The sequence below is a fragment of the Branchiostoma belcheri genome, unplaced genomic scaffold, assembly GCF_001625305.1.
Source record: "Branchiostoma belcheri isolate BF01 breed outbred unplaced genomic scaffold, Haploidv18h27 scaffold62, whole genome shotgun sequence".
Classification (NCBI taxonomy): domain Eukaryota; kingdom Metazoa; phylum Chordata; class Leptocardii; order Amphioxiformes; family Branchiostomatidae; genus Branchiostoma; species Branchiostoma belcheri.
In genome coordinates, this window is record NW_017804265.1 from 348,506 (window position 1) to 374,243 (window position 25,738).

General features: G+C 41.3%; 2 protein-coding genes across 2 annotated transcripts; both read right to left on the minus strand.

Annotated features, from left to right (window-relative positions):
* Positions 1–1,208: 1,208 nt before the first annotated feature.
* LOC109483131 (smoothened homolog) lies at positions 1,209–11,334 on the minus strand. Its single transcript, XM_019786127.1, has 13 exons — positions 10,875–11,334; positions 9,037–9,245; positions 8,421–8,630; positions 7,929–8,101; positions 7,370–7,589; positions 6,769–6,892; positions 5,997–6,089; positions 5,686–5,794; positions 5,276–5,397; positions 4,938–5,004; positions 4,483–4,634; positions 3,948–4,091; positions 1,209–3,564 (listed from the first exon to the last, which is right to left on the minus strand). The coding sequence occupies exons 1-13, from the start codon at positions 11,152–11,154 to the stop codon at positions 2,645–2,647; spliced, it is 2,823 nt and encodes a 940-aa protein (XP_019641686.1). The 5' UTR covers positions 11,155–11,334; the 3' UTR covers positions 1,209–2,644.
* A 2,295-nt stretch (positions 11,335–13,629) lies between these two features.
* On the minus strand, positions 13,630–19,326 carry LOC109483148. The gene is made up of 6 exons (XM_019786148.1): positions 18,755–19,326; positions 15,714–15,886; positions 15,498–15,563; positions 14,903–15,098; positions 14,358–14,528; positions 13,630–13,976 (listed from the first exon to the last, which is right to left on the minus strand). Exons 1-6 carry the CDS (start codon positions 19,069–19,071, stop codon positions 13,745–13,747), a joined length of 1,155 nt encoding a protein of 384 aa, XP_019641707.1. The 5' UTR covers positions 19,072–19,326; the 3' UTR covers positions 13,630–13,744.
* Between the last annotated feature and the right edge of the window lie 6,412 nt (positions 19,327–25,738).

The window sequence follows — 25,738 nt, forward strand, 5'->3', positions numbered from 1 at the left end:
TCCTTTCCGCAAATAGGATAGACTGACCCGGGAGCTAAAATTGGTCTGGTAACCAGGCTAACGTCATCTGTTTGGCCAATTTTTACTCTTTCCAGGCACTTCCCTACGCCTGGAAGAGGCTTAGTTAGACATTGTGAAGTTGGAAAGCTCTGTTGCTCTGCTAGCTGGCAGTACAATAACTGTACAAGACTGGAGAGGTCTTCCCAGGCCAGTTAATGCCATATTGCACATGGATTGTAGCCTTTTTTTTGCTGTTAGAGACTAGGTGTGTTATTCTGACAGGATCACAGGCATTGTGGCAGGCTTTGGTCAGCTTCTGCTAAAACTATCAGAGTGGGGTCTGTCGGGAAATATGTGCAACAGTGTGTGTTCCTGCAATAACTCGTAATGAAGCCAAAAATTCCATCAGTGACAAGTCAAAGGCTAAAATAAACAAGGAATTCTGTTAAAAGTTACCCTCAGTACATTATGGTACAAAACAAGGTTGTAAAAGTTGTTTTTCAAGGAATTCTGGTTACAAAGTTATCCTCAGTATGTAGGGTACGAAAAGGTTGTAAAAATTGTTTTACAGGTATGGTTGGTGCTTGACATGGATAGAAACCCCCACTGATAGTCTATAGCATGTCAGTTAGGAGAGCCACGATGTCCTGATGATCCCTGCATCAATGTAACATTGCAATAAACACACCCTCTTGAGCAATATACTGTTGTCTGTTGTCATTGAGAAATCAAGTTCATACATATAATGGCACCAACAGTTGAAGAAAGTGTGCCTCATTGTATATATATGTTTACCGAAGGAAACATTGTTTTTGCTCTGTTTCCTCTTCCGTTCCAAACATTGACCTGGTCAATGACCTGAACCAGACTGTCTGTCACCATGGTAACTGGTGTTGGGTTACATCATGTTGCAATTTTATGAGTTACATCAGGTTGAAATTTTATAGCAGAAGGGATTTAGACTCCTGTCACCATATATGTGAATGTGTGTTTTTTTTTTCATTCAATTCATTGAGTTAAAAATTTTTGTTTCAATGTTAGCCTGGTAGTTGACTTGTAGGGTGGGATTTGGGCCTTTCACAAAAAACTTGCAGACCAAGAAATTAATCTTCTTTCAATTCCCTTCCCTTCTACAAAACGTATTACAATCTAAGGCTGAACACAAATACATACATGTACACGGAAACAGACACACCAAAGACAATACCTCCAGTTTTCCAGGCTTGTATTTACACATACTGTACAAAAATGGCTGGTACTTTCTAAGTATGAATTTTGCTGCAACAGTGTTTGTATTAATTAATACAGCTGACATTGTAATGAGTAAAAATAAAAATGGATCTGTAGAAAAAAATAAAGTCCTGAAGAATAAAATTGCTAAAACTAAACTGCATGTGTACGCACTCCTAGAGCAAGCTTACCTATAAAATACAGAATACATCAAAATATATATAATGTACATGTACATGGCATTCCTTGTACAGTTGTAAAGGCAGGGGAACCCAACATTTTACTGTAAATATTCACGTTCCTTTACCTTACTATCCACAGAAAAAGGTGACAAGTCAGAAATTCAGCAGTATTTTTCACTGCATACAAAAAGGCATGCAAAAAGACAAGAAAATTCTGGCAGGTCAGGATTTACCGAGTGCTTTTGAAAAATGGGCAAAAACAATTGTTTAGGAATGTACCATCCTCCATATTTTACAATTTCCATACTTAGTACCATACCAACTACATTGTGCATAGCACTGCATCAGGCTAACTCAAATACTGGCTATATCTAAGTCTTCTTCAGGCCTATATTGTCCTTCAATTTTCTACCACCGGTTTAGAAAAAAAAATTCTATGGAGCATAATACACTGGAAATGTGGTCAAGAATCACCAGCAAAACCTGTTAATGCAACAAACATACGAGATTAGTACAATTAACGGGGAAATGACAAAGTTAAAAGTTTCTAACCACTCAGATAAAATTCATTTAAATTGTCTATCAACAACCTCTTGCTCTACTAAAAAAGTATAAGGTTACACAATACATAAAAGTATACTAAATAAACTTCTGTACAGATCCACAATAAATATGTCTTCACCTTCCTGAGAATAGTGCATTTTCACAGTTTTTTTCATCAAAGGTAATACTAATAGACTTACATGTATTCACAGTAAATGTACTTTGTTCCACTGTCACTCCATAAACTTTCACTGCAAGAATGTAAGCAACGGCTACAAACTCTTATGGCATATTGTAATAAGCATTTCAGTCAAAACAGCAACCAAGTTACGAAAATAATTTCATCTGGTTGGTAAAACATTTAAGATATTGGAGTTTTCTTTTTATACAACCTCTCACCTGCTTACGTTTCAATGTCTATCAGACACCTTCCTCAGAGCTTCAGACTGGAGTACCGTTTCTACCTATGGCTACATATTGCGGCAAGAAACAGTACTCTAGTCAGAAGCTCTGAGGAAGATATCTGATAGAAATTGAAAGGTAAGTAGGCGAGAGTTCTTACAGATTGTAAGAAGAAAACTCCACTAGCAACCAGGTTCAAATCTCGATCAATGGTCACAGAATTCAGACATAACCACTACTGATATAATACTGCTCTGAATTTTCCGAAACTTTGGTTCTGTGCAGCATCATTTATGATAGGTGATATACGTATCATTTTCCACATTATATATGTTAACTTCCCGGGAAGTTGCTGAGGGATAGGAGTCTATGGCTTGGTTGTTGTAGCTCTCCATGGCTTGGTTCCCATAGAAGCTGCTAACAGTCAGGTTGTTGAGGGGTATAGGGACTCCTTGGTTCCCCATGTACTCCATATCTGTGCTACCTGAATACGTGTCCATGTCTGGGACAGGGTTACCCGGGTAAGCTCCCACCCCTGGGTGGCCGTACCCATACGCCATTGGAATAGGGTCACTAGGGTACACGAATGCTGGGTTGCTGTAGTAGGCATTAACCGGCTGCCTTCTGTAGACCACACTAGGTTGTGCAGCTTGCTGTGTTAGAACTGCGTGCCCCATGCAGCCTGGTAACACGTCTTCTCCGTTGTTAGTGGAGCCGCTCTGGTCGGTAAAGTTTAACTCCTCGCTGGCAAATTCGTCGCTGTCCACTTCAGGTGAGGACTCGGTGCACTGGGAGTTGTTTGGCGGCGTAACACCACGATTGGACGTTTCTTCCGAGGCTTCGGTGTAGGACGCTCCCTCTGAGGTTTCGTTAAACGATGTCCCTTCCTCTTCTTCTTCCTCTGGGATGGCAGCTTCCCTGCTTCTTGTGACGGCTGTGGCGCGCCCGGAATCCGACACTTCGTCGCAGGACAGGGATTTTTCACTGTTGTCGATTGGCACGTTGGGAGGCTGCATGCCGTCCTCGTCCACTTCCTCCAGATCGGCCTCGGAGATCCGTGAAGGCTGGCGCGCCCGGACGTCCTGGACCTCCTGTCGGTACTTGCGGTGGCGTTTCTGGTGCTTGCGCCGGCTGAGGCGGTCCAGCCGGTGTTTCTGTTGGCCCGGCTCCACGTCTGCTACTACCGTGGTCTGGGCGCCGGCACCGTCTGTGGAACACAAACAACAAACTGTCAAAAACTGCAAACAACAGGCCTTATTTTCAACCATGACAGGACTTCAATGAATGGAAATCATAGCATAGGGGGTCCAAATCACAGCATAGGTACTATTTGGCCCCTATGCTCAAACAGCCTGGTATGAACCTTGGACTTATTCCAACAATCTAACAAGAAAACAACGCATGTGATAAAAAAGGCTACTAAAACATCCAGACTGTTAAAGATCATTACATTAAAGAGTAGGAGGACTCCCCAGTGTGAGTGTCTTACAGTCTGGTCTCAGGATTGACATTTAGAGGTGACAGTCACCTGTTATGTCAATGTGGTATATCCTAATAAATAAATAAATGTACATGTACCCTCAGACCTACCTGCCAGTGCCTGAGGCATCCTGGGTACGATGGCTCCTCGGCGAGCCACCAGCTTGGGAACGGCTTTGGCAAAGTTCTGAGGCTTCTCATTGGAGTCACTCGGCTCCTCCTGGTCTTCTTCCTTATCCAGGTTCAGATTGATCCCTAATGGCAATAATCAATCAATAAATAACAGCAATCAATCAATCAATCAATCAATTACCACACACGTTATAGTAAATGTTTACCTGTATAGCAGGTATAACTTGTACAGCCGGTATAACCGCCCTTCGGCATAACACACCAACTTCACAGGCATGTGGCGCGGCGGGAGCTGGCTACATTACACCGATCGACTTGTAACACCCAACCCTTAGGCATTTAACTCAGACATTGTTTAAAGCTATCTAATGGCAATGCCCCTACTGTACTTGGTGACAGCGAGTTCCACTCTGCGATAGTTCTAGGAAAGAATGAATTCTTGAACACCTCAATCCTTGGTTTATAACTCTGGTACATGTACTTAAAAGCATGGCTATTTCTGTCTGGTACATACCAACAGGGTCGTCGTGTGAGACCGTCTGGAAGCTGTAGGACAGTCGTTCTGCCTGGTCCCCGTCCTGTAGCTCTCTGCGCCGCGCGAAGGCTTTGGCAATCATCCTGGTCTTATGTAACCTTCTGGGCTCGTCTCCTGCTTTACCTGTGATTCTAAAGGGACAAACATGGAAACATTACACATTCATAATACTAGAATGCCAATGTTTACTTTGGCACATGGTCTGCTGTTAATTCCTACTCAAACACATTCATATATGTATATGGTCAGACAGGAGTCTAAATCCTTCCTGCTGTAAACAAGATGTACAACATGATGTAACCCAACACCAGTTACCATGGTGACAGACGTCTGGTTTAGGTCATTGACCTTATTGGTTTGGAGAAGAAGAAGAGGAATCAGAGCAAAAACAATATGTTTTCCTTCGGTAAATATAAATATCTGTAGGTACTTACCTCTTCCAGAATCTCTTCCAAGTTGCAATGGTGGATTTGGTCCAGACCCAGGTGCTCATTGTAATACCTGTAGTCAAATACATGGGCGCATCTCAGTCACATCTCCATGTTTCAAACACGTTGTTCATGTCCCCTTTAATTCATGTTCATTTCAAACCCAGAACAAATGCTCAAAAAAAAAATTTTCTATACAGAATCTTGAACAGAAAAATAAACTTTTTCTATACAGAATGTCAAACAGAAAAAACTCTTTCTGTACAAAATGTTGAACAGAAAAAACTTTTATTATACAGAATGTGGAACACCTAGAATGATGCGAACCAAATGAAGTCTCTTACCTGCACCAAAGAAGGCAAACAAGTGAATCTCCATAATGATGAGGCTGGGGCGGCTCTTCATGGAGCACTCAGGGACCGGCTGATTGGACAGCAGTTCTGCCACAGTCACGTTAGCCTCACACCTGACCAATAGGAGAGCAGGTTACATACTGGGCATAGGCTTGATGTGTACATACATGTGCATGTAGATTCTTATTACCTTTGCGAAGGTTATGTTTTTGGTACTGTTTGCTTGTGTGTTTGTATATGTGGTTTAGCACGATAACTCAAGAAGCTATGGATGGATCGTCATGAAACTTGGTAGGTGGATAAGTCTTGATGAGACCTTGAAATGACTAGAATTTGGGCTCCCTAGCAGCTTGTTATGGTACTGTATTAGAACTTCTGACTTTTGGACTTCTGGACCTTACCTGATGAAATCTCGGAAGCTCTGCTCCCATTCTGCATGGTTGGAGAACTCGTACACATGGCAGGCAAAGGTGATGAACACAAACCCCAGGGCAAGAAACGCAAAAATACCTGAAAGTGAAACAAGAAAGATTTAAAAAAAAAAAGTTGTTTCATACAGTGCAAACTTGAAAGTGTCACAGGTTTAACATGGTTTTCAGACAGAAATAATTTTTTACCAGTTCTATATTGCTTCTATATTGCTACCTGAACTTGAAACCTGCAGTTTTTGGTAATGATTAGAAATAAAGGATGACCGTGGTGTTATTATTACCTAGTCTGACAATGGTCTCCTTGATCTTGGTGGATGCCCTGCTACTGAGGATGTCTGGGTTGTCAATCTGTAACTTCACCAGCGTGAACATTCCTGGGGGAGAAATATCACGTCATTCATGCATTTGATTTTGGCATATATTTGGCATTATAGTAGCTTCTTAATTTCAACTTTTGCTACATGATGTTACAAAGCTTTTCTGCTGCAGAAATTCCAATCTACAATTGTACAATAACCACAAATACAAGCAGAAAACACCTACATCAAACCTACCACAGCTGAGATCCCACATGTTGAGCATGTCAGACAGAGAATTACATAATGGCAGTAAGTTTGTATTATATTACCCTACTGATGTCAACAGCAAATGTCTAATCAATGTAACAGTATTACAAGTTGAACTGGAATTTTGCAATTAATTGTCGAATTCTCACAATTTTAGACTGCACATTATTCCACTATTAATCGAATGCTATGCGCTTAATTGTTCTAATAAATCAATCTACATTGTATGGAAACCGGGTACTACATAAAATAGGTTCAAATGAAAGTTTCAAACATTAATGAGCATTGTCCAGTATGTAGTTATTGCAGTCAGTATCATATCATATCAATCTGCTTCCAACCAATAAGTGGATAATTTTTATATCACAGGGATTGAGCCTGCATGAGTGAAGGTATGCAGAAAAAAGGATTCCTGTACTGATACAGGGTAACAAAGTTGGCTCGCACAGTACATCAAATTGTACATGTAAAAACAAAGCAGTCCTACCATTTCCGAGGAACCAGAGCCCACTGGCTAACACCAGGGCTACTGGAGCCAGCAGGAATCCTGCCCTGTACTCATGGTTCTGGTAACCCACAAAACAGATACCGCTCAGAGAGTCACCGTCAACCTGACAAATATAACAGGAACATCAGAAAAACTTAACACAACCTCTACTGGTAAATACACAGGCTGGCATCTTTACAATCAGAGACTCAGAGTAAAGTGTTTGGAGAGAGTTGGTGATATATTAGAAAGAATACATACAAATCTACAAAGTAACCTACATCCTTGTATATTATGTAAACATTAACACACTAAATTCACTTGTCAAGTCTTTTGCACACACAGAATCAGTTACCTATGTTCCTTAGTGCCTTTACCTTTATTTCACTTTGTTTATTTGTACTAGACTAAGTCACTTTACTAGTAACTAAGTTATGTATGTGCAACTGCTAATAATCCAAAAATTATTGGGCTTCGCAGTATAAAAGAAGAAGATACAGCATTGCAAAATCTTTTGATATGGGTCTGTGGGGACTTTTTCCCCTTAAAATTTGCACAAAATGGAAGTGGGTTTAGAATAGCATCATGAGCTATCACCCACCTGTCTCATGGCTATGATCATGACAGACAGCACCAGTGGTACGCTCCAGGAGATGAGGTGGAAGTAGGACGTCTTCCCGCTCAGGGCATCCTTACACGAACCCAGCGCTCGGAAAGACTTGTGCCAGGCAAACGCCAGCATCACAAACCACGTCACTCCCGCCATCATGAAGTAATACACCAGGAAGAACACCACCACACACGACAGGTTCTGCCCATCACTGCAACGAGAGAAGAAAATTAGTACTCACTATACAAACAATACTGTAACTAGAAAGGTTACGTTTCCATAGCAAATGCATGTTGTTTACCTTTACATGTGGTCTAATCTGTTAATTCTTACTCAAACACATTCATATATATATATGGTCAGACAGGAGCATAAATCCCTCCTACTATAAAATTGCAACATTATGTAACCCAACACTAGTTACCATGGTGAGAGACGGTCTGGTTCAGGTCATTGACCAAGTCAGAGGTCATTGTTTGGAGAATATGTTTTCCTTCGGTAAACATAATAACAAAAGCCGAGGTATAACAGACGATTGACATATGTGTACCTAGGTTCTGCAATTCTCATGGTTCCGTCTGACCGACAGACGATGTCGTCCCGTGCTCCCTCGCTGAACTGGGCTAGCCAACCGATACTGCCCACGAAGAAACAGCCGTTGATGTAGAACAGGATGAGGGCAGGGTACCGACTAGAATTCTTCCAGTCCACCAAGAATGTAGCCTTTTGGAAGCGGGATTGAACATTCAGATATTAGAAATCTCAAAATAAATTTACACATTGTCAATATACCAAGTAAAGCCTGGACAAATTAATGTTGTGTTTCCATTCAGTCCTGAAACAAAAACCTAGGGTCGGTATGTATGTAATGATTTTCCGTTTCTTGTAAAGTTTTTTTTTTTTTTTTAAATGCTCCAACAAATGAACTTAAACTGTTTGCTTGTGGACAAATATTTCACCTGATTTACTGAAGAAGAAATTGAAAATGAAAACAACTGAAAATGTGTCAAATGACATTTCAGAAATAGTTCTGACCACTCACCAAAGTGAAAAACGTGAAGACAACAGTCACAGCTCCAAACCCAGCGATGAACTTGTGTATGCGCTCGTGTTCAGCGTCTGTGAAGAGTGGATTTTGACACTGGATGCCACAGCCGTCCACACCTTTGTAGAAGCTTTTCTCGTTGTCTGTCTCCACTAAGGGTCTTTCACAACCTCCCGTTCCGTTGAACTTCATATTCTTCACTTCATTCTAGAAAATGGGATCATAATAGTTGAAGTTTATTGAAAATAAAATGAAATCACTGCATCCTTATTTTACAACGTACCATTTTACAAAAGCAGAACTTTAAAACCTACATGATTCTCGTACGGTAAAAATATCTGATACATATTTACAAAAAAACATGATTCAGTATCAACAAGATCAGACATACTAAAAGATATTTGAATATTTTCCTGTTCAAGTGTTCTACATAATAACAGCAAAATGAGAAGAATTTCAATGACACATGTACAGATTAGAGAACCACTCAGTTGCATATTTGTCTGATGTTGCCATGAATGAACCATGAATTATTCTATCAATACGCTTGTTTGAAGTTACAACGTGATTATGAATGGCTACTAACTTCACATTACAGGCACTTCCCACCCACCTCACATCCACTGATGAACTGGTTTCTATCCTGACACTGTAAGAAGGCTGGCCAGCCCTGTTCTTCCTCCACTATCTTACACGGCCCTCGTGTGATGGCACACATCTCGTAACTGGGCAACTCCACGTAGCCGTTCTCACATTTAGGCATGTAGACGGAGCATAGGAGAGGCTGGATAACCTCCCAACAGCGAGGGACGTTCCTCAGGCCTGCACAGCAGGAAGCAAAATACAAGCCAAGGTTCAAATCTCGCTCAATAGTAGAAATACTTTTTTTCAGTGTTCTGCAATATTGCAGAATGTCACAATTTTGTTCTGCAATTCGGAAATACTTTCTGCAGTTAATATCCAAACATTTTTGGATATTTCTAGTGGTTACAATACACTGTGATTCTGTAAAGCTACTTGTGCTGACCAGTGCAAGTCAAAATTATTTGCATCCCTTCATTGAATTTCACTTGCACAAAGTGGTGAACTAAAGGGGTAATTCGAGCTCAAAATACAACAATTTTCACAACACATTTCAATCATAATGGCAAGAAACTTGGAAAGAAAGCTGGAATTTTTTTATAATGTTCAAAAGAGCACAGTGAGCACAGAAATAGGCAGGTTTGCATTGTGTGACATCCATAATATTTGCTATCTACCAGCCAAGTTTCCAAACTTCACTTACACTACCTGTACCTGTAGACCATTACAAATACCACCACTGACGTGAACAATCCTGGGTGCCGATCTATTGGCACTTGGCAAATATTTGCAAGAGGCAATTGAAATGTTTGAACAAAGTGAATTGTAAACCTATAGAGCGCTAATCACACAAAACACGGCTACACTTTCCTTAGTAGTATTGTAAACAGTAAGGCATGCAACAGCTACTGATCGTTTTTTTCATTTTTAAATGCCAGAAAAACATGACCCTTGACTGTATAATGTTACATCTTTTGTAAACAGGTTATTTTTCTTTCCAGTGACCATGACTAAGAGTTTATGCAAAGTTATAATCTGCAGTAACCAATACACAGACATGCAGAGGTGTTTTTTTTTTTAATTATCAATGTGCTGCAAAAAGAAAACTGTAACATTGAGTCATCATGTTTTGAGTGTTGTCTTTTTTTACTTCTGAAGGGGTGGGGTATACTGTTCATGTTTTCCTGTGCTCTGAAAATTAAAAAGAACTGTCAAATGCATGGTAGGAAGTAAATTTGGGATGCTGATACTAATAACAAATTTTAAGAACATATATATTGCCATGTGGCAACCCTACTTGGTACACATAGAGTGTCTAGATGTTAGAAATTCCTTTAAAATGATTGTGACAAGCTTATTCCCATGCCATATGAGTCACACACTATAAAACTAGTCTAGTAGGTAGGGTAGTAGCCTCATAAAATTGTATGTATGTACAAGTAGATGCCATACTTTGCACCCTGTACAATTGTTGTGCAAAGTTATAAAGTTATTTCCCTGGGTTGCAGCGGTTTTGTGGTGGTGTGAAACCTAACACCAACATCTGCTTGGTGTGACTCGCCTGCTGGGCACAGAACACCAACAGCCGCCATCTTGCCCTACTCCGAATTTCTCCACACAACCTAAGAGTAGAGTAGAGTAAAACTTTCATCTCTATAAAAACCCCCCCTTTTACACTCTAGCACCACAATCCGTGTCAAACTTTTTTCTAAAACCTATGATCAATGAAATTTATGGTGTAGTTGCGGTGGAGATGACTTCTTTTCCTCACAAAATGTATCGAAGTTGGGGGACACAATCCACAAATTTTATGGCAAGTCGCCATGTTGGTCTGTAAGTTTACAGAGAAAAAAGCCCGAGTTTTCCTACCTGTCCAAAGCACCAGCTTCCCGTGGGCTTCAGCTTGGTTCGTAGAATCGTTGGCAAGAGTTGTTGAGGTAAAATGATACGAAAGACTTGTTCCCAGGCAAGAAGAGTACTCCAAACGTTCGCATTTTGCTCTTTTCTTGCACGGGTTTTGGCTGTCCCTGTAGTTGAAGGTAGTGGGGGTAGCTGTGGTGGTATTTTGCCCCGTCGCCACAACTGTTGCTTCCAGCAAACAAAGTAAGCCCAACCCGCAGACAAGAACCCTTCCACTGGTCCTCGACATGGTGGCACGGTACTCCAAAATCCACAAGCGTGCTTTTGGCGATCAATAGTTTGTGAAAAGAATGAAAGAAACCCTGACCATCGTGGCACGTCGACCTACACTCACTCAAGAGGACAATATACAAACGGCGGGGAGAATCATTGCTGCTTGTTCGGGAAGATCTTCCGCAACTAAATGGTATTCCTTGGTCTGTCGGGCCACTTTACATGTTTTACACATTATTTTAGCATAATACTCGGTATTTTATAAGTTTTTTCACCGAAATGCTAGTAAGAGCACTTTCGACAGCTCGTAAAATGACCCCACGTCCCTCCCCCCGTGTGAAACGTACAGTCCCTTACTGCAATGTGTCTGCAAACTGCGAATGGGCCGAATGTCAGCAGTAGGGTAGTGTGAAGTAGCGTACATTTGTAACGATCTCTGGGCAGTCAAGGATCGGAAACTGGAATCTGACAAACTATTTGTCTCTTCTACTTTCTTCTTTATAGCTTTAGATCCCCGTATGTCCATTCACAAAGGCGAAATCCGTAGGCACCCGCCCGTCTGTAGAGTTCCACGATCTCATACCTTCACTAAATGATGTTCATCAAATCCGTTACGACTAACGAATTATCAATGCTTCTCATTGATTGTGCAAATATGCCTTGAGTTCAAACTTTTGTTTTCGTCCTAAATAGTGGTTTTCCATTTATTGTGTAAATGAAGTCATTATTTGCATAATTAACACCTATTACTACATAATACCAATCCTTAGTTTAATTCCCACCCAAGTGACATAAACAAAGTACATAAAGGCCCTATCATTTAACACTAATTAAATACACATTTTCCTGATTAATAATGCAGAGTATGTCTTGACTTTTTTAAACATCATTACTCTCTTTTAAACACAGAAGCAAATGTGACCAACAAAACCAAATTAATCAAAGTTCTTTATTCACAGTGGTGATTCACAGTGCACAGTGAACCAGTCATACATGTTACCCTGATGAAAAAGACTGACGGCTATTGAAACATCACCTCTTGTTAAACAAATTGTAATATGATGAATAATTTGAAAACTTCCTGTATAAAAACATCAGACTGCCAAAAGGAACAAAGCTGTCCAGAAAGGAGGGAGTTTTTTTAATGAAATTTACATTGATAGAGCAGATCGGGCACACATTGTTTCCATGTGTCATCACTTAATAATATGTTACTACATGTAGTATGTTAGTGACATCTACTTAGGGGCTCTTAAGTATGCTGCATATAACCTGTGAAATCTGGAATGTTCAAATGATACCACTATTCTTTGAAGTTTGCCCTGGGACATATGGGACAAAACTGAAAATATTTTTTTGTACGGACCTCACTCTCTACTAGTCTCTAGACCAGTGATAATCTGCTTAAACATATTATATTACAAAGGAAGGCCCTAAAGATATTCAGTGGTATTTACTATCTACAATTATTTAAGATCACAGTCTGTATACCTATAAACTTGTCATTGGTTTTTTACAATGACCAATGACAATTATTTAAAAATAATGTATTCCCCTTTTACTTTTCAACTTTCCATGTATTACCTTAGAAAACTTCTGGTCTATCCTAATCTTAAACTTTGAAAGCAAATTTGATTAAAGAAGATACAAGAATATTTTATCATCACATCGTTGGAAGTCTCAAAAATAAATCTGTTCATATAATAAACAAGACATGTCGTAAACAGCTTACTTTATGCCAAATTGTTGGCATTTTTCTATGAAAAATAATAAATACTTGATCTGTATTATATACAGCATTTAATCGGCCGAGTGTCAGCATTATCATATCTGTAGATCTATAGATCTACAAATTGTTTGTTGCACATTCCGACTACTAACACATAACATACTGTTAAAGGCATCTAAGACAATTTTTGGGTGGCAAAACTGGATTTTCAAAGCCAATCTTCTGGTAAGTTGAATCAACCCTATCCCATAGCATACTGATATTCGTGAGGCAGAAATGTAATGTTGCAGATGGAAAACTGTTGTTTGTTTTGTGTCATTGCCTGGTTCTAGCTTTTTTTGGGTGGTACCTAAAAAATAAATGAAATACCTTTATTGTACGTTCATGCCACGACGGGCTAGTACAGGTCAAGATATAACAGACACATAACAAACCTATATAGAAAATTGGAGACAAGAGATGCACTACTTGACAAAAGAGACTCCTCACATAGCTTGTTTTGGGAAATAAGACAGATTTTCTTGTCCTGAATATTTTCTGTTGTGCTGTCCTGAAATTGCATTGGATGCCCTTAAATATCACGTCAGCAGAACTTGCCTGCACCTGCATGAAACCCTGATTTTTCACGGTTTTTGTTGAATGTTTGGTCAACGTTGCATCAGAATTTTGCATGTTGCAGATGATATCTTTTTCGACACATCATTTGGAAACTACAGACGGGATGTTAACCTTATAAGTTATATACATGAATATGACCTTATATGAGACATTCTGCCAAAGTGCTATGCACAATACATTACTGGTTTCGCACAGGTGCAGTACGTTCTGCCAACGTACTCCTTTAACTAGATCCATCTGGAGGCAGATGCTGGTATGACTAGTACTGTCCAGGTGAACTGTCCTGACACGTTGTCACAGACACAGGTAGATCTGCAGGGTCCAGGCCGTTTAATGTCCTGATCTTGTTGTGTTCAAATCTCCTCAGGAGTTCATTCCTTTGTCTGGCGAGTCGCCGCCGTTTCCTGTCCTTTTCCCGTTCCACGGCGCGGAAGTTTGGATCAGCTCGCTTCAGCCTCATTCGTTCCCTCGCTCTCTCCTTTTCCTTCTCTCTGCAGCAAAATAGATGGATACAGGAAATGTTGTTAAGCATATAGCTTTGTTTGTCTGTTGGTTTCATATCCAAGGCTGTGACTTTTTCAGGTAACATTTGCAAAGCAAGTGCATGTTTACCTTCACATATGGTCTGCTCTGTTAATTCTTACTCAATACATTCATATATATGGTGACAGGAGTCTAAATCCCTCCTACTATAAAATTGCAACATGATGTAACCCAACACTAGTTACCATGGTGACAGACGTCTGTTTCAGGTCATTGACCTTATTGGTTAGAGAAGAAGAAGAGGAAGAAGAAACAGAGCAAAAACCATATGTTTTCCTTCTGCGAAGGTAACCTGGCTTTATTGAGGAATGATAGTCAGATAAACTAACCTGTAAATTGGGTTGGATCTCAGCTCCCGTTTCTTGAGTTTGTCTCTCTCCCTCTTCGTGAGGGAACCAGCAGGTTTGACCATCACGATATCATCATCATCATCCATGGGGTCCGAGGAGTTGGGGACTGCGATGTACAGCTGGTGCATCATGCTGGCTGGAGACAGCACCCTGGAAATATGTTTATTTGTTTGTTTATTTCAATTGGGGGAAGTTGTTTGTTTGTATATTTTACAGGGGAAAAGTTTAAACTTTTGTTCCAACACCTAAAGCTTTCAACTGGTACCAGTCACTCTGGTCTTCCTCAGTAAACTAACCCAGTGAGACTTGACATGTAGCTTCTCTGAATCCGGTGTTGACGTCACACTTCAGAGAAGTCACGTGACAAGTCTCACTGCGTCAGTCTACTGAGGAAGACTAGAGTGACCGGTTGAAAGCCCTATGTGAGAGCAACTTTCTTGTATTGCAATAAAAGTTTTAACTCTAATGATCTAAATAAGTAGACAGTTCTTGTATTAAAGTACAGATAATTTTCTTTAACTTACTGTGTTTCCACTGCAGCCCAGTGCAGGCCCTGCTGTATGTTCTCTGTGCCTGCAGGGTTCTGCAGCTGATATTTGGCAGCCCGAGGGTTCTGCTGTTTCCTGCGGTGGTTTCCGTTGTTGTGCTGCTGGGAGTTGTTGTGATCCGGGATCTGTTCTGACAGAGCCTGCACCTCCACTATGGAGCTGGTCGTCACAACTGGAGCAGACAACAAAGATTAAGAAGAACTTTATGGACCACTGGAAGAATGCTGGTATCCACTGTCTTGTACATGTATGCTAAATGTGGATCCCAATAAAGTCAAGTTAAAGAGGAACTTCATGCTGGTTTCCCAAAACTGTCAGACAAAATGTAGAGGTAGAGTGACCGAGTGTGACTGGACACTGAACAAGATTTCCTGAGAGGGGTGAAAGAGGCTATTCACATCAGGGCCCATCACCCTTCACTGTTGACGTCACACTTTAGAGAAGCCACGTGACAAGTCTCACTGGGTCAGTCTACTGAGGAAGACCGTTCTTTGTGTTGGAACAAAAGTTTCAACTGTAAACAGTTCTACAGCTATACTGAGTATACAAGTACAATGTACATGTACTGTACCTTCTGTTGCTTCTTCTACCACAGGACTGTCTATTACCACCTGGTCTGGCTCACCAACATGTTTGCCTGCAAACATACAAAACAATTATTACACCTAATACTAAACTTTTTGAGCACCCAATTTTTTAGGTTGGGTGCACCAGTGCACCTATTCCCAAAAATGAATTTCGAGCCCTGCATGTACTAGTATATAGAAAAATGTGTTTTAAGCCCTACCTTGGTTCTTGGTTGTCTGAGCGTCCACAGCCCTGCCAGGAGAGTCCAGTGGTTTGGTGCTGTCCTCCATCACAGCTGGACCCTCCAGTAGAACCACCTCCGTGGACGGACTGCCTGCCACAGTCTCCATACTGGGGAGGGGCTGAACACCACCATCACTGGTGTATCTGCAACTGGGAGACAGTGCAGAACTTTATTATGTTTACCCAAGGAAAACATATTGTTACCTCCATGAAAAATGGAGGTATTGTTTTTGGTGTGTTTGTGTGGGTGTGGGTGTCTGTCTGTCATAATGTTTTTGCTCTGTTTCTTCTTCTTCTCCAAACCAATAAGGTCAATGACCTGAACCAGGTGTCTGTCACCATGGTAACTAGTGTTGGGTTACATCATGTTGCAATTTTATAGCAGGAGGGATTTAAACTCCTGTCTGACCATATAGTATATGAATGTGTTTCAGTAAGAATTAACAGAGCAGACCATATGTGAAGGTAAACATTCTGCATTTGCTTTGCATTTAATGTTAAGTTTCTCGTGTATATTTTCATTAGTTGTATGGACTGGCAAGATGACAAGGATCCAGGAGACTGACTGTCATGAGGGCCTGCAAGCCCTTTTTCATAAGGCGTAATCAGGCCGTTTTTGACTTCGTAATTCGTAGGCAGCCTCCGCAAAAAGCAACGTAATTTGTAATTGGACATTAGCCGCAAATCGTAAAGTCGTAATCAGCTCTGAGACTTTAACGTAATTCGTAATAGGCGGCGAAAATTTTGCATAATTCGTAATCACTACCCCCCCTTGCAGGCCCTCTGTCATCACCTCTGAAGTGCAAATAAAATAAACTTTGAAACAGGAATGGGAGTAAAACTTAAGTTTGGCATTGAGCTCCGGTGTGTTTGGCTTTAATTTCCTTGACTGTAGGTAACCTGAGCAGTGCTCCTGATTATCCTGACAAAGGGATAGCATGAGACTCTGGGAGCTGGACAGTCTCACCTTTGCCATCCACCCCTGGGCCAAATACCAGAGTCCCCGAAAATAGCAGCTACTCTCATTTCTCCTGCTCAAATCAGATCAAGATGTTGAAGCTCAGAATCCCACACTGCTGGGTGACAAGTGGCTACAGGCTATGTTCACTTTGTGATGGATATTCTATATCTAGGCATGTTTAAAGATTTTTCACTACTCTAAACATTGTTGTTTTACACATTTTTTTGTGCTATAAGCCTACCTGTGTTCAGAATGCATTTTGGGAAGTAAAAGAAGAACATCGTTGCACAGCAAAAACTTCTTGGATTTAGCTACAGTAGATACCCAAATAAAAATCACTGTTTGTTTACATTATTTTTAGGAGCCTCCTAAAAATACAGAAGGCCTGGCATAACTTATTATCGTGATGCAGTGAAAGCAAAATAACAATGCTAATATGTTGAAAGTTATTAAAAATGACACTATTATCTAGATGAGAAATTTTCAATTATTTATATCTACAGTTTTGGTGCAAAAATCTTACATAATATCTGCACTAGTTCATAGTTCACAGAAAACCAAGTGAGGGATTGTGTTACAGTGTTGTTGAACATGAGCTTGCTCTTGTTTAGTTTTCATCCAACTTGTTGACACTAAAACTTGCCAGAGCCGAGATCCTACAGAATCCTGGGATTACCCAGACTCAAAACAGTCGTCTGTCACATGTGGAAAGTCTGTTACTGAAGCCACAGTCACATTTTCACGACCTTCCCCCAAAATTTGTTCCCAAACACCAGCTGACCACGTCCAGGAGCAGTCTGAACAGATTTAGGCCACGTCTACCTTTCTACTAGTATGCAAATCGGAACAAAATTGAGTTAAATTTGAATCAAATTTGACCCCTGAGCACTGCTGGCTTATTTTCCGAATCTGCCATTTTAATTCCACATAGAGCTCGAGCGTAGACAGATCACTCTAATTCAACATAGAGCGTAATTGGCACATTTTGCATAGAGTGTATTTGCCATTTTAATTCCATGAAATGCGTTGTAGCCACCCACTTGAAATTTATCGTAAAGCGTAATCGAGAGGTTTCCTAAATTCAGCATAATACGTAGCCAGCTCTCAAAATTTACCATAGAGCGTTGTCAGCTCCCCCCCCCCCATTAATAGCTGAATTGGCAGAACAACAACCATATACATGTGTATATACGTTTATAATATTATTATTATACATATATATACTAACCTGGGGAGGCCTGTCCACTTCTCTGGCTTGCACTCAATACTGTAGGACAGAAAACAAGTGTCAGACTTCCATGACAGGTAGCCAGGTTCAAGTTTATGGAAGGACAAATATACAAGTCTTATAACAGAATCACTACTGGCCTTGCTAGTAGATCATTTTGTTTTGAAGTCTACAAGTACATTTTGTATAATGATAATAGTGTAACAGTGCTAACTGACCATGCTAAATGGTCGTGCGACCTTTTAGTGTAGTGGTTAGCGTTGGTGACCGCCAAGCGGACAACTCGGGTTCGATTCCCGGTTGTGACCTGCTCGCCCCTTTCGGTTTTTACAGTGGTTCCCATGCCGGGAATCGACCTGCTCGCCCCTTTCGGTTTTTACAATAGGTTATATTATAGCATCACCATACACAAAACACATCATAGAACGAAGGTACACATACATACATCAACAAACTGTCATGATGAGTCATTGACACAAATAGTACACATATTCATTTATGTATACACATACAAATTACATATTACAAACATGACACACCCACATATACACTCTCAAATCTGCCTAAGCTAACTACCCAGGGGACCAAAAAAGTATGTAATGCCTTGGATAGTCTTGAAGAGGATAGACATAGCATACTTAATTTAAGTTTGGGATAGATTTTGACATATAAACTTTATGGTTCTAGCCTGATGCTACCGGTACTTGCAAAGAGCCTTTGGGAGAGAATTTGAACTTACTTAGAGAGAACTTACTTACATATCATAATACATTGAGTGTGAAACTTCAGAGTTTTGGATAAATGTCGATTTTATAGTCTGCTGACTTACTGAGGTTGTGAGAAGTTAAGACAAGTTTCCCAGTTGGTACCAGTAGAGTTTTCTGACAGAATGCTGTCCTCTCTCCTCATCAGCTGGTTTACGTTAGTCAGTTGGTGCGTGGTCCTGACGGCAGGAAAGTTAGTGGTGGTTGAGAAACTCTCCCAGCACTGTACAGCATACTCGGCCTGCGGGGAGCCCCAGTGCATGGAGTACGCGTGGAAACCCGCCCGTCCCGCAGAAATCGGCGGTACGCTACGCTGCCAGGGCGACCAGTGGAACATGGCGGCTCGCGCCACCTGCTCCGACACGGAGACTTCCCTCTGCATCGCGTGTGGATCCCCACACCACAAGCCCAGCCTGCTGGCATGGACACAGTATTTATACCAACAGGCATTATCACTACCTCCATCAGTACTGAGGCTCACATTCCCTCGATCAATCAGGACCCTACCAACTCAGCCAGACTCGTGCCAACTCCGCAGATCACATTTCTTGACCATTTCTCCCGACTTCTGGACTCTGCTGACCCTCTGAGGGGAGGGGATGGGAGACTTGATTGGACACATGCTTGTCTTGGTGATCTCTCCTGGTCCAATCCGACACAAGCTCACCTCAGCCCTACTTATGGCCAGATCACCTGGCTCACATTAGACATACTTGCTGGGAGGTGAATGGCTCATGGATTAAAGACATCCAAAGCAATTTGAGGCCAGCAAAACTGGAAATATTATGAACAAGGCAACCTGTATGATATTGATATTATACTGCCCCACATTTGCGTCAGTATTTCGTATTTCAGTAGTTTAAAACAGCACAGAAAGAAGCACCAAGAATAGTCCTTTATTTTCTGGGTAGTAGTACTGGTACCCCAAAAATCAGCACAGGACCATACCAGGAATGGTAACCGTTTCTCGTCATAATTTCAGCAATTTTTACTCCATATGAATGTCGAGAAATTATACATTGGGATAGTGTTGTTTCAACTAATTACTAGTATATATTTATATACTAAGTGGCTAGAACATTGACTGCACTACATGTACATGCACTAGCTAGGTAGATACATTGATACTGGGAGACAGCATTGGAACTTTTGTTGAGACTAATTTTACCAGATGAATTGGCAGGACTGTCTACTGCCTGTCTCATCAGCTATGTTCAGAATATAATAACCTGAGCCCTGCTGGACAGTTCCACCCAATTAACTCATGAACATGATTATCTCTGACTGAAGATCCCCTGGGGGGAAAAGAAAACCTGCACTTTTCAGCTGATTGACATAACTAGACTACAGGCCATGTTACTATAGCTAGTACTGCCACTTGTACTTTCATTGATACATCTTACCTCAATATTACACATACTAGTAAGCCAATAAAGTTGACTTCAAGTTATACTTCATTTTTTTGTTGTTGTCATACATACTATCCTCACTTCAGAACATTCAATATTGAAATTTTACTTTCGGGACAATGCTGAGCCGATCAAAGGAAAAGAGTTAATTTCTACAAGATCTTTTTTCTTGTCCTGTGCTGTCCTGTCCTGTCCTGTCTTGTCCTGTCTTGTCCTGTCTTGTCCTGTCTTGTCTTGTCAGCAGGGCAAGTTATAGTCTTGTCTTGTTTTGTCTTGTTAGCAGGGCAAGCCTTTATTTGGCTAGTTGGGCTGCCCTGGCTGTGTGTAACAGCCTAAACTGACAAATAAAAAGTTCCTTTATGTCCAACACATGGTCTTTGTGCATATATCTTGAGAAGTGGTGGGAAGCATCATGATCATATACTGATGGGAAACTCCGATCCTCCTGCCAAGACTTAACTCAAACCACCAGCCTGACCTGCAGCAGGGTGAGCTAAATTAGGTCATTTTCAGGTGCTGCCTGTGTCAGAATGCCGACTATGTGCCCGGCGCTACAGGGGTGTGTCAGCTCATATCAACAGCAGCGTGGAATGGACTTGATAGATGGGAATCTTGTGGACACCACTGGGTCAGTGTACAAGGTGAAGAGAATCAGACCAGACAGTTCACATCTATTCTTATCACAACAAACTTCAACATCAAGAACTAAAGAGTTCTATCACCCCATACCTACACCTGCACTATTGTAGAATTACACTATGAACTTCAAGCCACATTATGTAACAATACATTAGGACAATATAAAAAGTCTGGTCATTTCTTTACAAAGTCAATTGAATCAACCCTACCTCAGGAGGTGCCTGCAAGTGCCTTCAGGAAGTGTAGGTGCCAAAATATGAAGCCTAACAAGTGTTTGTTTACATTTGTGGCCATGTTTGTTTACATTTGTGGTAGTTTGTGGTGGCACCACAAACTGAGTGTGCCTCATGTGGGCTGTTTTCTGAAAATTACAATCACAAGAATTTTTCTTGAGTTTGAATAAAAAAAATTTTCCAGCAAAATTGTTACATAATAGAGTCCGTAGTTAACACAAAAGCTCTTAAACACCATTGAACCCCCAGTCTGATTTTTTCAGTCTGCAAAATTGCAAGTTGCTTAATTTTTCTTCTGCAATATTGAAAATGTCTCTGCAAAATGCAGACTGCAGGTGGGTATTTCTAACACTGATATACATCACTGGCCTATTTAGTACTGATTTATGTCAGTGGACACCTGGAGTTGATCTGAAGACCCAACACTATAAGGACAGGCAGAGGTAAATCAGGGACAAGTCTGATATGTGATAATCTACTGACTAATACATACTATCAATCAACCATGCTACATGAACTGATAGAGACTATCTACAGTGTTCTAGCCAGTGTTCCTCTTTAGTCATTTGTAGGAACTTTGCTGCTCATGATCGATGGACAAATTTTTGAACAATCCGTGATTTTTGACAGATAAAATCAGCACGTAAAGAAAGTTCTTTAACTATTAAACATACATTGAAGAGTCCAGTTCAATATATTTAGCCCTTTGTGTGACCAATTAGAATCAAGAACACATGGGATGCACAAATTCAAGTAATACACACACAGTGGATCTGTATCTGATCAACCTTGATCTAAAACACATGTAGGAAGACCAGGCTGGGCCTATTGGGGTAATAAGATTTCTGGCCAAGGAACAATTCTAACCATAACTTTTTTTTTCATTACTAGCATCTATCAATGCCTATCTGTTCGTAGGTTTAATACATTATAACATCTATTAGATTCTTATCATTTCTACCACATGTTGTTATCACCTGTTACCATGTAGCCTATTCATGGGGGCCTGCATGGGGGGTCCTGGCTACAACGCATTACGTAGAATTAAAACGGCGAATACGCTCTATGCAAAATGACCCAATTATGCTAGATGAATTAGAGGGGTTCATCTACGTTCTACGTAGAATTGAAACGGCCGATTACACTCTACGGAAAAGGGCTTGTGGGCCCCCCTTCATAAGATGGGTTCTCTCCACTGATCAGCTTTGAATCTTTGGCCAGGGGGATGAAAGATTCCTGTACAAAGGCTAATTGTACTTGGCCTTGACTACTAGTGGTAATAATTATGCTTTGAAGTTTGAACAATCTAATAACTATATGTCAAAACAGAGTAAGTCAGTCTCAGTCCAACCAATGCCTTTAGAAGTTGATGTTTCTGACTTATGGAGAAGAAACGCTGCCTCGGTTCAGTGCCTAAAAGTAGCCCTAGGCCTTAGGTTGCTTTGCAGTGAGAAAACTTGTTAAAAAATGAAAATGTAGATTTCCTTCACACCTTAACTGCACGATTACATCAATTTACACCATCTCATTTTGTGAGAAAAAGCAACAGATTTTCAATACATGTACCAGCAATGACAATGGTTCAAAAATCAAAGGGCTAATCTGCATGCAGATTCTTCGGTGACAAGACAGTATTACTACTAGTATCAATTGGCCAGAGGATACTGTCTTGCAATTGCCACCAAATAAAGGATCTGCTTGGAGATTACTACAGGCATGGACATGTGCAATTCGTGCCTGAAGTTGTAATGCAGGTTGAGTCCTTTCCAACCTTGTGACTTACTAACTCTGCCACACCAGAATGGGTCAGCAGCTCCACTGTAACAGAGACAAGTTCTCATTTAAGTTCCATCCAGCCAATTTCAGCTAATTCATTTCTGACTTTCATACTGGGACTATTTCAAAAGAACAACACACTACCGAGGAACCCCTGGAGATTTCCCAGTCTCCACACTTGAACTTATTACTGTGGGTTCAGATTGGTCCTAATGTCGCCCAAATGTCTGCATGGTGGGGTGAGAGGAGGGTCTGGAGCTAATATTGAGGCAGAACGTTGGAGGGTCTGGATCGGCTTTGCGGTTGCTCGCAGTCCCTTTGATAGTAAATCTGTCACGAAGTAAAAATTCCCAATTTGACCTTCTCTTCACAATAAAGATTGAATTATTTCTCTACTAATGCTATGTATCTAAACGTAACATCTGGTACAGGTATCAGTACAGATGTTTTACTTCGACAAATGGACTATGATCATCCTCCAATTTTTTTTTTTCAAGAAATGCTCCTGCAGTTTCAGAACAAGCAGCTAGGGGGCTTAAACTCCTGTCACTTCTTTCTGAGCACATTAGAGCTACCTACCAGTGCTACCACCTAAACTTTGTAACCAAGGTTTGTGACCATAGCATATCCAGTCAGGAGGTATAAAACCCGTGTTAACAGTGGGGGGGTTTATAGGCACTACCAACTGATTTGTCTGGCGGGTGTAGACCTTTCAGCCGAATGGTTATGAGCTGGTGCCCGCGTTTGGCATGGGTTTGATTCCCGGCCCGAGACCAGGCCCGAGACCAGTGTCTTTCGGTTTCTACTCTCCTAATTATTTCTTACAACCGGAAGTTCCATTGGAGTACCATAACAAGTCGCTAGGGGGGTTGTACTCATTCAGTCATTGTTGAGTTATGTGTAAACCTAGCTCGATGGTGAATTAAATTGCACGTAACGCTTGCAGACCCTCTTTATTGGGAGATGTGAAAAGAATATCTTGACAGTTAACAGACTGAACAATTATGTAACGATAGAGTTGATCTTCAAGTTGATGTGTCTGTGTTTCCCTGCGAAAGAACACCCCCCTCCCCCTTCACTCCCCGCCCCTCCCCCTTCATGCACCTCTAAGTCTAACAGTTACCTTCGTGTCCTCCCCCAAGACCTGTTTATGTTCGTCAACTTGTATGGACACGTTATCATTTTAAACAACAAATATCCTGTCGTTGATTCTGAGCCGAAATTTATCGTGAAATCACTAAAAGTGCGTAACAGACATTTAATTTGAGGTGGGGGAGGGGGGCTACATGGGCGCCGCCATCTTGTCTGTTTGTATTTTGCCGAGTTTACGTCGTTTGTTCCAGCCTCTATGAATCAAAACAGACACGAACCCATGTCCTGGGACGTCTGCGCGTATGTGTACTTACCTCTCACTGTCTATGAAGGATTGAAGGCATCATTAGACAGCGACAGAATAACGCAGCAGAAGTTTCTACGGCAGTCTGCTAGTACGAAAGACCATAGGTACAAAGCTTGTACCAACTAGTAAAAAATAAATCAGCGCATCGGCAGAACGTACTGCGCCTGTGCTAAACTCGTAATGCATTGTGCATAGCGCATCGGCATGGTAGACATCGGCAGAACTTCGCCACAAGAAACTATTCACAGCCATTTTTGTTTGAATAAGGCCATGTTGATTTGATTATCTGGATGACATCCTCTGGAAACCCGAAAACTGCGAATAAAACAAAGTTATCATTATCAAATCCATGGTCATAAAGGTTGAAGAAAAGACTAAACACACGTACGTACATTGATTTGAATTTCCTATCTGTGGTTGTAGTGGAGAATATAGGATCTTCAATATTGTAATGTAAAGTGAAGGAGCTTAAAAAGCATGAATGATGTTTTAAGCTTCTTTACAAATTTAAAGTAAATCCTACAGATACTATTGTTTTTGCGATGCCTTCCAAAGTAAAGAATACTAACGTTAACGTTAGTATATTACGTACAGTATTCAGAATCATTCTCATCTTCCCGCCTGCTCTATTTCTTTTCATCTTTTAGTCGTTAACATCCAAGTAAATAGCCCCACGACATATACCCCGGTATGTGGGTATCATAAAGAGCTTATACATCATTCAGCGGAATTGTCCACCCGCCCCGTCCCAAGCTCGGGCCCTGTCCCGCTGAAGTGTCTCTGTCCCCAGTTCGGGGCTTGTCCCGTTGCGTCTCTGTCCCCAGTTCGCCTTGTCCCGTTGCGTCCCCCGTGAGTTCGGGCCCTGTCCCGTTGCGTCCCCAGCTCGAGCCCTGTCCCGTTGCGTCCCCAGCTCGAGCCCTGTCCCGTTGCGTCCCCAGATCGGGCCCTGTCCTAGCGCAGTGTCTCTGTCTCCTATGCGAGGCCAGTCCTGCCGCAGACCGGCACACTTTGCGGCACACCTCGCACGTGTGCTCCAGCACCTTCGGACAGTCCTCCTCATGATACACCAACACGTGCTTCGCTAAGGACAGGTAGTCCCGTACGACTTTGTCACACCTGTGCTGAGAAAAGACCCGAATGACTTAAAGTGATATTATGTAAGATTTTTGCGCCAAAACTGAAAATAATTGAAATTTTCTCATCTAGTTTGTCATTTTCGATAACTTTCAACATACTAGCGTCGCGCTATTTCGCCAACTCAGAGCCTAGGAGTGCGCAGTTTTCCTAAACATTTTTGCGGCGTAACGACGTTGATCTTTTAATCCCTGATTGTTATTATGAACCCAGGTAGGCTTTAATACAGAGCAAGAAAATGAGCCTGACGCCTCTCGAAGCCTGGTAGAGGCTAGCCCTACATGCCCGGGCAGTAAGTAAAGTACGTAAGCACCTGTAACACCTGTACGGAAGACTGGAGGAGTTTTCTCCGGGTTCTGAGGACAAACCGCCGAGTTTCAAGTCGTCTTTCTCGAACCACAGACTGGCTAGATCTTTCAACCACCGCTCCGAAAACCCTCCGAGCTTCATCTCTAGATG

Bases quoted from the DNA above. Each gene is read 5' to 3' on its own strand.
- LOC109483148 (XM_019786148.1), bottom strand. From the start codon at position 19,071: ATGCAGAGGGAAGTCTCCGTGTCGGAGCAGGTGGCGCGAGCCGCCATG. The intron at 14,529-14,902 runs GTAAGTTAAAGA...ACATATTTCCAG, and splicing joins TGGGCTGCAGTGGAAACACA to GGTGCTGTCTCCAGCCAGCA. The intron at 13,977-14,357 runs GTTAGTTTATCT...ATTTTGCTGCAG, and splicing joins AGATCCAACCCAATTTACAG to AGAGAAGGAAAAGGAGAGAG.
- LOC109483131 (XM_019786127.1), bottom strand. From the start codon at position 11,154: ATGTCGAGGACCAGTGGAAGGGTTCTTGTCTGCGGGTTGGGCTTACTT. The intron at 6,893-7,369 runs GTGGGTGATAGC...TATATTTGTCAG, and splicing joins TGATCATAGCCATGAGACAG to GTTGACGGTGACTCTCTGAG. The intron at 4,635-4,937 runs GTAAGTACCTAC...TTGTCCCTTTAG, and splicing joins TGGAAGAGATTCTGGAAGAG to AATCACAGGTAAAGCAGGAG.